Consider the following 12,421-nt stretch of genomic DNA (forward strand, 5'->3'; position numbering starts at 1 on the left):
CTTGGAAATTTCAACATAAGAAGAATCTGTAGCCAACAAACGTTGCTCAAATAAACTCTGTTCTCTTTATAGGCATTAATAGCCAGGAGACTAACAGGTACAATACTGTAATTTGTATGTTGATATGTGATTCTGTAAAGTGAAGAATCACCTGCATATACAGAAGTTTTGATGACAATTTTCCCCCCAAATAAAGTGCAAAATCAAGACTGAACCGTAACACAAAAATGTCAGTCTTGAAAACATCGCTGTGGTTTATCTAGCACCGTGATGCAACAGTGCTCCTGAACTTGATCTTTCCAAAATACAAGCTATTGCATGAAATCTCAGATGAGGAGGGAAGGCTTCAGATAGATGGATGATGAAATAAAATCACCCCTTCCTTTTAAAATGAAAGATACCCGCTCTAGCTCAGTTTGAGCAGAGGTTTGACTAGATGACCTCTAGAGGTCCCCTTCCAAACTCAATGATTGTGTGAAATTTTCAAAATTGTGGGAATGAGAAAAATGGCCACCTGATAGAAGTACCAAGAAATTCAAAACTACTGAAAGCTTCCTGAAAGTTGTAGAATTTGCTTTTTTGGTGAGGAAAAAAAATTTTTTTTTTTTTTAAACTGCTGGGAAAGGAAAATCACCTGTGTTACGGAAACAAATGGTGCACATCAACCATTGACTACAACATCCTGGAGCCCTGCTATTATAAAATAAGTACAGAATTACAATGCTTTAGATCTAAGGGGTTTTTTAAATTATTTCTTAAAATATTTTAAACACATAATTCCAAAATAATTATGGTCTACAAACACCCGATCCTTTTTACTTGCTGCTCTCTGGAGAGGAATCTGCAAAGGAGTGGAGAAGGAGGACTCGAAAAGAGCGTGAGTGTTGAATAGACAGAGGACTGACAATGCGTACATGGAAGGCGATATGTAGGAATGGTCTTGAATCATTCAGCTTGGAGCAAAAAATCAAGGACAGCTAGAAAAATACAGGAGCATTAACTTCTTTAAAGCATTAAACCTTCAATATTAACCTTTAAGTCAAATTTGAGGTATGACTAACAGAAGAATTATGTGATAGTAAATAATAATCTACATTTGTTAAAGTCATCTTATTGTAGCACTAAACTTTTTATGTTTTCTAACTAAACCAGGTACTAGAGAGAGAAACATTGATTTCTTTTAATCAGTTATCTGAAAAGTTTCAGTGGAATTTACTCAAGCCATTTTATTTGTAACAGTGTTCAAGACTGCCACATCTGTATAATGTCTAGCTAGATTTATTAAAAAACAGCAAAACTGGAATGCAAGATGTTGTGCGGAATATTCAATGAACCAGAAGGGCTTTTGCATTATCAAATTATTATTTGTGTATCTAAAATTACAGTAAAAATTCCAGTACTGCTGTGCAATTGATACATTATACTTTCCAGTGGGGTTTTTAGTAATAAATTTACACCTACTTCCTGGCATAAGTGAAAATCAAAAACATTGTATTGCTATTTTAAGAACAAGATCAAGTCAAACTCACTTTACCCAGATGAGAGAGTTGTAAAACTCTGGGTCAACAGATTCTAAATCCTTGAGTCCTACTGGCTTGTTTAGGATACGTTTATAGAACGGCAGAGAGAAACCAGTGTCAATGAATTTCCCATGGAACAAAGCCTGAAGAACATGAAAACAGACAAAATAATGCAAAGGATGATTGAATACTTAATATGACAACATTCTGTACTTTGTACCAATGAAATCTGACAGCCAAAAAATATAGTAACTGCTAATATGCTGAATTAACTTATACCAACAGTAGTTACATCCAAACACCCGATAATAGTTTCAACTCAAAAATTATTTGTTTAATTATCCATCTGATGGTACAATATTTATTTATAGGAAAATTACATGAGAGAACCTCCTTCTACTTTTGAACTTACCATGGCAATGAATCTTCCAATGAATCGGAAGTATTTCAGATGGTCTGGATTAATATAAGAGGCTGGGTTTATCTGTAAGCAGTAGTTATCTTTCCCTGCATATTCAAACAGGCAATACATTGGGTTCAAAACTTCATGTGACAATAGAAAGAACCATTCCCTGAAATCACACAAACAATAAAAACACATTTCAAAATAAATTAAATTAGAAATTACTTTAGCTAACTCACATTGACTTCAGAACTTGTTGGCACATAGGTAGTCAATCTGACTTCTTTACCAGAAAGTATGCTAGACCAAACTGAAACCAAATTGAAACTAACACAAATTACAAATTAATATGCAAAGTTACAATGATACACAACTGTCAGTGGTTTGTATAAAACACCACCCTTATCTAAATGAGCAGATTAAAAGTCTACCACTGATTTAAACTTCAGGGTTTTAGGGAATGCTAATTAATACATGCACTTCTCTGTTACATTCCAGTAAAGACTTTTGACTTGAAAGTAGATTTCTATTCACTTTTTCAATAAACCTCTACTTTTGGTATTAACGGTTGTGCCGAAGGCTTACTGTAGTTCAGTAAACTGTGCAATCTCTTTAATCACTGAGACGATGAAAGTAATTCCTAATGCGAACTGAAAATAATTTTATACAGTTTTACGACATGCATACATCTTAAGGAACTGTCTTCCTCAGATATTCCAAGGAAAGATAAGGAATAAACTTCACTAATATTTTGAAAGCATTGCAGTTTAAGTATCTACTTTGGGGAAGTTTTCACACCAACAACTTGCAGAAAAAGATTGCCATTTCAGTTTAGTTTACCTTGCAACACCTCCGTAATCTAAGCCTTCTTCACCAGGAAAAATAACCCATAAACGTCTCCGTAGATCCTGAGGGCTGAAGCTCATTATCTTAGTAAAAGAAAAACAATCAATTCTTTTTAAGAAAACAGCTATAAGCACTGGCTAGACTTATTACTATTTGCTATCAAGCAATATAGCATTTAGTAATTCAGACCATAAAATGAACTGAGTATGTGAAGTACCGGCTTACGGAATATTCATGGAATCTGAAGCATTAGTGCAAACCTATTTCCATAGATTAAAAAGTAAAAGATGTAAAAGAAAAAGAAATAATCATTCTGAAATTAAAGACTCGGGATACTTAGGTGAGCAGCCTGTCTATAAGTATATGACAGAAATCCAGCCAATAGTTAATGGGCCCAAAGTGAGTAAATTTGATATTTGTTGAATACCATACTGAATGGTATCCCGGTTACAAGTAATGAAGAGACATGATCAAGGACTCAAAGAAATAAATTAGGAACAAAACAATAATAAACATACATTATACATTTTTTCATTTTACTGCTTCATCGCCTAAAGAGGATAATAAAAATCTATCTGGTTTGTTTTTTAAAAGTTAGGAAGAAGTAGATGTTAAGGAACTTTACTAGTGCTGGTGTTAATACAATGACCAAATTTGTAATTATGCTGATTTGGTCAACTGTCGGAGGTTTACATAAAGAAATTTCACATAACACTTGTGTGTGTCTAAGAACCTGAAGTTTTTGTTTGCAATGAGAGGCACAGAATTTGGGTCAAGATTTGCATTTTAAATTCTCTCCTAGATGTCTGTAGTAATCATCACAAAAAATTTTATAACCCCAGAGATATCTGAAAATGATGAATGATTAACAAGTATAGAAAATTAACTCAGGTCTTTGCAATTATGTAATCTAAATTATTGATAAGGCACCCTGTTTTACTACGGAAACCTAGGTTTGCTGATTTGTACATAATTACATAATCTCTCTCTTGATTCTTTCCAGTACAGTATAATTTTATTACCTCTACAGTTACTGTAAAAGGACCAAGTGCAATTTCAGAAATAAGGCTGGAGCTAACTTTCAGTTACAGGATTTATGTTGTCCCTTCTAACCCCTTTTATTTGAAGACATCACTGTTCCAAAAGAAAAGACTAGCCAACTGCACTTTGTTGCCTCTGCTAAGCCAGTTTATAGTAATTTGAACAAGAAAGCATTAATCCTTATTTAAGAATATTTTTGTCTCAAAACATACTATTCTATTTGTTCAAATTTCTTGACTTGACACATCTGTGATAGTTCCTGCAAGAAATGAAGCCTGAAGACATATAGGAAGATTAAAAAAGTTCAGCTAGGTACAGAGGAAGCTAAAAGTTCCTATCTTCTTCGATAAGGTCTGCGTTTTCTTAAGTCAGAAAAATACAGAAGTGGCCAAGAGGACTATCTGCCAAGAGGAATTGTTCCATGCACTTCCAAGCCTGTTTCTATGTATCTTACTAGACTGACGAAGAGCTGCTTTTGGCTTCAATTTAACAAGCAATGGGAGTGATTTATTGCCACAATGAACATTCAAAAAGTAAAAGTAAAATTCAAAAGCACTTGAAAATATTGTATATGAACAAATTTTAACCATGGTTTAGGTCTATAGGCATTAACAAGAATTTTGCTACTAATAATCTAAATACAATTAATAATTTTTGGGTTTTCTTAACCATTTCATTACTTATTTAAAGACCCATAACACCCAGACTAAGATCAACTTAATGTATTTTGGTACATAGCCCATGCTTATATAACACACTGTTAGGAAAAACGTGCCAACAAACATAAGCGCAACATGAAAACTTCCTGAGACTGGGCAGCTGCTCTGCCACAGCGCTCCCCTCAAAATTAACTCAGATTTTAAAGAACTCTGAGGAAAAATAAAAAATAAAATTCACCTTCTCTGTCAGATGAATCAGTCTTTAGAGCCAGAACTTCACATTTTAGCATGATCTTTTAATATACAAGTATGAATGTATCCTAACTATTAAACTAGTATTTTTTCGTTAAGTCTCACTTAATATAACATTAGCAAGACGTCAAAGGATCAAGAATGACAGATGACAATAAATTTAATCAACTCAACTTTTCATGCCCACTACTAACATGTTTTAATACAATACCTGTTGAAATGAGTCCTCGAATAATGTTTTTCTGCTGACTGTAATCTTTATGTGTTGGGGCATTGCCAGTTGCTGAAATGAAATTTTTTAAAGGTGAAATGTACAATCACTTAAAGTTTCTAATACTGAGTTTGGACTGTTATTTGTTATATGTATTGTTTCAAGAGGTACAGTTGAATTTCAGTAATCCATATAAAAAAATCCCAGTAATCAAGATATTTGAATTGTAATTTACTCCAAGAACCAGTATTGGAAGCAATTTGTATCTAGAGTGAGATATACATGCCTCCAGATCCTGCTTAGAACAGGTTCAAATACTGTACTCTTATAAGACATCAGAAAACGTTAAGATCAATAACATATTCTAAGTCAGCAAGGCTTTCTACCCCAGAATTTAATAAAAAATTAGAAAATTCAGGTTATTATGCACAAAATTAAAAGTGAAAAATTAGGCTAGTCTCTCCGCTATTTTTCAAAAGATAATTCATTGACTCTTGAAAACTGGAACTTTTAAACCTAAGACTTTTTCCTAAACACCAAGTTACTTAATCTTTTGATATACATAAGAGGTTAGAGGACCAAGACTGACACACCAGAATTTGGTATTACGTTAGAGCACACTAACATGCAACACAGTATATTCTTCCATGTTTAGACATGCATGTTTGTGTCAAATACCCTGCATTTTTTTCCGGAAGTATGTATTTGTGCAGAAAGTAGATCTTGTATTAACTATAAAAATACTGTGCCTCCATATATTCCCTTATTAACAGCAGACTGAAAACACTATGCTGAAACCCACCGCTTAAAAAAAAAAAAAGTAGCTATACTGATGTTTCCCTTTATTCTGAAAAGTTTTAAAGCCATAGCTTACCTAGCTTTAAAGCTTACTGAGTTTATACAAGTCTTCTATTTACTCCCTCCTAATTTAACTCACATTTAACCTTGAAGTAGTTTGATTACCTTTACTTGCAAGGCATTGAAGAGTTCATTTAAAGCATGTAAGCAAAACCCAAAAATGCAAACAAATATTCCCAAGAAATGAATCCGTACCTGACACCAGAATCTGAAATAATGGACTTTTGCCTTGAAATCACGCACATAAGCTATCTGGGGGCCATTGTCTCTGGAACCAAAGGAGAAAAAAAATGAATTTCAAAAGTGTTTTTGTAATTGAAGTAAAAGCCTGCAAATGTATTAGTTATATAGTTGTATGATTTAGTTGGCTATTGAGTTGGAAGATTCTTATTCACATTTTTTTATTTTGAGGTGTAATTTTCTTGTTTTTAAACCAAAAAAAAAAATCTTCCTTTGTAAATTGTGGAGTGCATACACAGTACTTTTTAAACAGTATCTGATTATTAACTGTAAAAAAGATTGTAACAATAAGGATGGAATGATATTCAGTTAATTTAAGTTGGGAGTTAAATTCTGGTTTTAACTCCATTCTGGTTCCTAAAAAATCAAAGAAAGAAAGGTCTGAGTGTAGTTTTAAAAAGAAAGACTACTAACTGGAAGGAATTGATCTGGTCATCAACCGTACTGATGAAGCTCCTCCATTACCCTCAAATCTTATATACTACTTGGCAAGAAGGATTCTGAAGTGTTCAAAACACTGCCTTCTTCAGGGACAGTTATCAGTGGATGAAAAAAACCAGAAAATTAAGAAGCATTACTACATGTAAAACTTTCTGCATAAAAAAATGTGCGAAGAGGAAAAAAAACAACTTGCAAAAATGACGCATGCTAAATTTCACTTTTGAAAACTTAGTATAATGTTAAAAACACTTACAGAGCAGACTTGCCCGTGCGGGGATCTATATATGTAGTGGTTCTTCTGTTGTGATCCACAAAATATGGAATACCATCCACAGTAAATCGCATTTCCCAGCCCTCTGGTAAGGGTTTCTCATTTAATTGGCTATGGAGACAAGAAAATATATGGTAACTGATCAACTTAATACATTAAGTCAATTGAACAATACCTGAGACAGTAAAATTTTTGGCAGATCTAGAAAAACTATGGCTTGAGAAACTTTACATTCAATATTTATTCTGCCTTTTTTTTCCTCTTAAATTTTCATATCAGCTCTCAATTAGACCAAAATGACTGTTTTAATAAACATTAGCTCATTTGGCTGCACTACCTGGAATGATGGCAAGTAGAAACAAGGGAAAAATGTAAGCAAAGTTTATCAATGTTTCCTCCACTTAAACAACAGAATTTTATCTTCTAATTATTAGTTTTTAACTTGAAAACTGACATGATTTTAATAAGTAGCTTTTGGTACCTCACGTATAATCACAGTAGCCAAAAACTTAAGAGTTTCAGAATGACAAAAATAAAAGAAAATGCAAATACTGATCTTGTATAATTTTTCGACAACTTCCAACTCAATTTTAGTATAAACAAAGAGAGATCTCAATGTATTTGGAAGACCTGAGTAGTATCACTCCAAAGTGCTCTCAGAGTGACTTCCCTCCATAGAACTACATTGCAGGACCACATTTCTAGCTGTGAAGCCAGCACATTTTGTTGTTGGGTTGTATTAAGAGTAATAGTGTTCTCCACACAGTCAGCTGCTGCAGACATGACTGGGATGGAAAAGTCATCTCTGGCTACAGCTATTACCCCTCTACACTATTCCACTCCCCCTCCTCTTACCCCTGCTCTATAGAGGACAGATGAAGTTGCTTCACCAAATGGAAATTTTCAGCTCAAACAAGAGGAGTTGGGACTGAACACCCTTCACCCTCAGTTTCCTGCCTACATTCCCTACCTCAGAGTCAGAGTGACCAGAGACAGAAATAAACAGCACTCCCATTACTTTTAGTAGTGCCTCGAGTTCTCTTTCTGTCTGTCTCTTCCCCCCCCCCCCCCTTTTTTGAAAGGTGTGAGGAGGGGTGCTGCAGTTTTTCAAGTTTGTCTTCTTTCTGTTTCTTACCTATTGACTGTCTAGGAAATAATCAAATTCTTATTCAGGATCCTCTGCACTACCCCATCACCCTGTGAAAGAAATTCCTCCCTCCCCCAGTGATACAAATGTTTAGACATGCGTGTCTTTTTTATAAAAAGAGTAGGAGCTGTTCTGGGAATGAACTTATTGCTGTTGACCAAGACTTTCCTGGTAATTGTACTATTACTAGGTTCCATTTTGGCTAGTACCTTTTAATATTTTAATGGGCTGTCTGAACTTTGTGTAGGAGCTGTGAGCAGCATTTCCTAGCTCTCAGTCTCACTACTTTGTTACATTTTCATTCCAGACTTACATGAAGCTGCAACTGATTTCTTACCCCTGACTCCTGGGATCCTCCCACTGAGTGATTCGTGTGTTGTGATTGACAAAATACACTCTGCCATTGCTGTCAGTTCTCTTTTCTGAAAAGATGCAAAAGGAAAAATTTCAGTACCTGCTTAATGTATTGCTGAGACTACATCAAATAAAATAAATAAAATCAATCAACAGACCCCACCACAGCCTCTACTGTCTTCAGGTTTCTCTGTACCTCCTTTGACTTAACATCTTTTCACTTTCATTGACATTATTCCTTAATAGGCTACTCACAAACAGGAACCTGTCTTAATACTACTGACTGCTAATAGCCAGACAAAACTGCACCATCACCAACCCTCAGTGAAAAGCTGCACTTAATAGTGTTCATAGGTAAGTTCTTTGTATCTCAATTCTTACCCTGAGAAGTTCAGCTATCTCTACCTGCACTGCCTATACCAACAATCCTGACCACAAGAGAGATTCTGGGCATCATAACAACAATATAAACATTTGCGTGAAGGAAGTAGCTCATCACAGGAGATTTACCTTCACTAGATCTATTGGCCTACTGTTTGCACTTTTTTAGAAAGGTTTTTCATTATTTTTGCAAGTTAAAAATTTGTATGGATTAAAATATTGATGAAGTTGAAATTTCCGTCTTAACATCCTTTACTATGCTATTTATTTTTCAATTGTAGGAAAAAATTAATTGGAAGGAAGAAATAGTGTAAGCTGTTTTCTCCACAGGAAATTCCAGCTGCTTTGATTATTGCGACATACATTACAAGCAATACAGACAGTAAACACAAAATAGGTAACAGATGTATACACAATTATCAAGAAAGTACAAGGGCTTCATATTCAAATTATGAGCAGGGAATAAAAAATGATCAATGCAGTTTCCAAGAAAACACATTTATATTTTCTCTCAGATAGTTTAATGTATGCCCATGATTGAACAAAGCTTATGATAAATGCCCCGGCTTGGTCTTCTGTACCATTTTGCAGCTCTTTATGCAATTTTTATTTAGTGTTGCAAAAGAAATACAGAATATAGAATACAAATTATAAAAACAGGCCAAAGTCCGACTACCACAGGTAAAAAGCTTCAGTTTACAAGAGGAGTCTGGAAGCAGACACTTGTCTATGAGAGTTACACTGATAGCAGAATTCAACACGATGTGGAAACTCAGTTTTGTTGTTGCCTTGGCAATGCCAGCCTAAAGAACTTTCTTTGAAATGTTACATATGTAATGCAACAAAGCACAAGTGTGAGGAACAACAATTCTATGGCATGAAATTGCATCAATACCAGAACTAAAATCCAAATAGTTATGTTTGAAAAACAGACGAGCCAAAAGTCCAGGTCTAACTCTGCCAAGTAATTACTTGCTTTAAAATTACACAATCTGAGAACTTTGCCTATGCATCATGAAACTTGAATTCTTGTATCTGCTTGATAGTCACACCAGCAATTGGTTTTACACTTACATTTTTGTAATCCCCCCCAATTATATTAATTGTAAATTGTTAACCCTGTAAAGTACAAAAACAAATTTATTCCAGGGAGAGGGGCAAGTCAAGAAGTGGTTAGTTGTCATTATAAAAAAAACATTTTCAGACCAACAAAACTCTCCAAGAATTGGCTTGGAGAGGGATTTGGCAGTCTGATTTAGAGGGGATTTGGAGTCTGATTTGGCAGGAATGGCATGGTGGGGGGGAATCCTGCCTAATGAAAGTGGTAAAAAAAGGATGACAGTGTGAAAGAAGCTATTGTGATAGTTACAGGGAGTAAACCAGAATACTTCGTAGTTTCTAATCTACTTTGAAACTGCACATCCTTGTCAGGACTCTGTTTTAACAGCACATTTGATGAAATTTAATTTTAAAAGATATTTAATACAGATTTTCATTTTTAAAAAAATAGCCTAGAACAGCTGACAAAATAATTTGTGAGAAGTATACTTTAATGTTTAATTACATTGCATTATGAAACATTTTCAAGTCAGTCTTACCCCATCCATGTGGCAGAGGGCCAAGTGGATCAAACTCTTTGTTCTGTGTGGATGAAAAGTCCTGGTTCTGCAAGTCACAAATCAAATGGTGCATTAATGACTAGTCATTTGCTTTCCAGATGTTCTACCATAGCCATCATGAATTATTGAAGTAAATGTATTTTTGTTGAAGTTACATATAAGCAAAGATGCCAACAATTTATTTTTCTCCACAGAGAAGGCCTGTTTTACAGACCTTGGCATGCTTAATTATCTACAGTGCCAAGAAAATAATTATTCTTTGTTTAGTGCCCTTGCCTACGCAGAAGAAAAATTAGTACAGTAGCACCAAAAACAATCAGAACGCAAACCACTTCATTCCTGCATTCAGTACAGTTCTCCCTGCCACCATTTATGAGGTCCATTTTTATTCTCTACACATATGGCAAATTTAGAACCTACACCATTCTTGATAAACTAGTAGCATGAGTTGGAGTTATCTAAAGTCTACTATTCAGAGGTAAACAATGGATTTAAAATTCTGGAAAGATTATTTTCAATTTCCCTGCTTTCATAACATTCATTGTGCGTATTTCGTTCTACCCAAAGCAGAAATACATGTCCTGTGAGCTTGCTTACCTTCCAGGTCTTTGGCAAGCCAATACAAGATGCAATACAAATAAACCAGCTTATTACTAAGCTGTAGTTTGTTTTGAACCAATGGCTTTTATCAATATTGTACATAAATTTTATCAAAGAACACCACCTATATTCAGCTGACAAATAAAAAACCATTACACTGCATGTGCTGCCTGCAGTCATTGCAAGGACATGAACTAAGGTTACCAATTATTACTTCCTGCCACGCTACACACACAAAGATACTATATTATCATAAAGAATAAACCATACAAAGTCTGGTATCTTTATGGGGAAAAGTCACCCACAAGCATGCCCAAAACCCAAATACATATATACTTTCAATATGCAGAAGAGAGATTAAAGAGTTGAAAATTTGAAAAAGATACCTCTCTTACTTAATCTTTATAGTCATCATTATATTCCTTACCCCATATATGAATCTCTGATTAAATTGCTGCATAGCTCCTTGAAGCTGACTGCGCTGAAGCTGCCACTGCTCATAATTTCGGACAGACTCTAATGTTGGTCTCTGCCATGTTGTTGTTCTAGTGAAGTGGTCAACATAATAAATTCTCCCCATGTTGTCCACGCGTCTCTCCCAGCTTTAAAAAAATTACAAGCAACAGTTCTCAGTAACACACAATTTTAAGGGCTCAGAAGCACTTTTAGGCAAACAGGCAGTATGTTGGAAGTGGATATAAAGCATAGGCTCATCTGCAGACATATTTTTCTCCTCTTACCCTCCATTAAAACTATGTAAGACCTAAAATTATTCGAGGAGACTCACGTTTGCTTTGTTGCATACTATACCAAGTCAGACTCATTCCATTTACTGTACTTTCAGGATTGTCTGAAATAGTTTAAGAGCTACACAAACCACTGTCAATACTATACTGTCATTACTGCATTTATGCCACCCAACCCATAAGACAATAGTCTGCTGGTTTCTCCTAAAAAGACAGCAAAACCCCTGTACAAGATTTCCTCACACCCTAATTTGGCACAATAATTTGGCAGAAAACGAAGATGTGGGCATTGGGTTTTGGTTTGTTTTTTTTGGTTTGGTTTGGTTTTGGGTTGGGATTTTTTTTATTATTTTCAGTTCATATTAAATCAGTACTATTTACAAAACTTGAGTGAAAACACTACCGTTCTGAATAAATTTAATACACTAGTCAATCCTCTCAAAGAGTTCAAAATAGAGTATGACAGGTGGGTTCCCTTTATGAGACTGTCTGCCAGTTTTTGTTCTTTAGTATCAAGTTCTCTTTACTATCCCACGTTTTTACTTTGTAATTCTGAGGAGTGTGTGAACCACTTGAGTATGAATGAAGTGCAACAGAATAATTCTTACATTTTTCTTACATTTTTTAAAAAATAAGAAACATAGAACAAATATGAACATCGCTTCCACGTAGAGACTAACATCACTGGCTGTTCTGATGCTAGCAGCTGGAAAAGCCTGATAACCAAAGCTGTTTCATAAGAACATAGTAAATTAGCAGCTGGGAACCCTGAGACAAGATCAAAGGCCTGCAAACAGTAACCTCAGGATAAAGAGATAATCAAGGGCATTCC

The 12,421-nt window shown here is 34.8% G+C and overlaps 1 protein-coding gene across 2 annotated transcripts in view; it reads right to left on the reverse strand.

The window, feature by feature from the left end:
- The window catches only part of ITCH (itchy E3 ubiquitin protein ligase), a 34,801-nt gene that overhangs the window by 7,342 nt on the left and 15,038 nt on the right, over positions 1–12,421 (reverse strand). For both annotated transcript variants that reach the window (XM_009318647.1, XM_009318646.1), the window contains exons 9-17: positions 11,271–11,445; positions 10,223–10,289; positions 8,227–8,311; positions 6,725–6,853; positions 5,986–6,058; positions 4,933–5,004; positions 2,764–2,852; positions 1,933–2,092; positions 1,530–1,663 (exon numbers count right to left, since the gene is read on the reverse strand). In XM_009318647.1, coding sequence (XP_009316922.1) covers positions 1,530–1,663; positions 1,933–2,092; positions 2,764–2,852; positions 4,933–5,004; positions 5,986–6,058; positions 6,725–6,853; positions 8,227–8,311; positions 10,223–10,289; positions 11,271–11,445 — 984 coding nt within the window. The remainder of the gene's footprint in view (positions 1–1,529; positions 1,664–1,932; positions 2,093–2,763; positions 2,853–4,932; positions 5,005–5,985; positions 6,059–6,724; positions 6,854–8,226; positions 8,312–10,222; positions 10,290–11,270; positions 11,446–12,421) is intronic.

Source organism: Pygoscelis adeliae, unplaced genomic scaffold (genome assembly GCF_000699105.1).
Source record: "Pygoscelis adeliae isolate BGI_AS28 unplaced genomic scaffold, ASM69910v1 Scaffold72, whole genome shotgun sequence".
NCBI lineage: Eukaryota > Metazoa > Chordata > Aves > Sphenisciformes > Spheniscidae > Pygoscelis > Pygoscelis adeliae.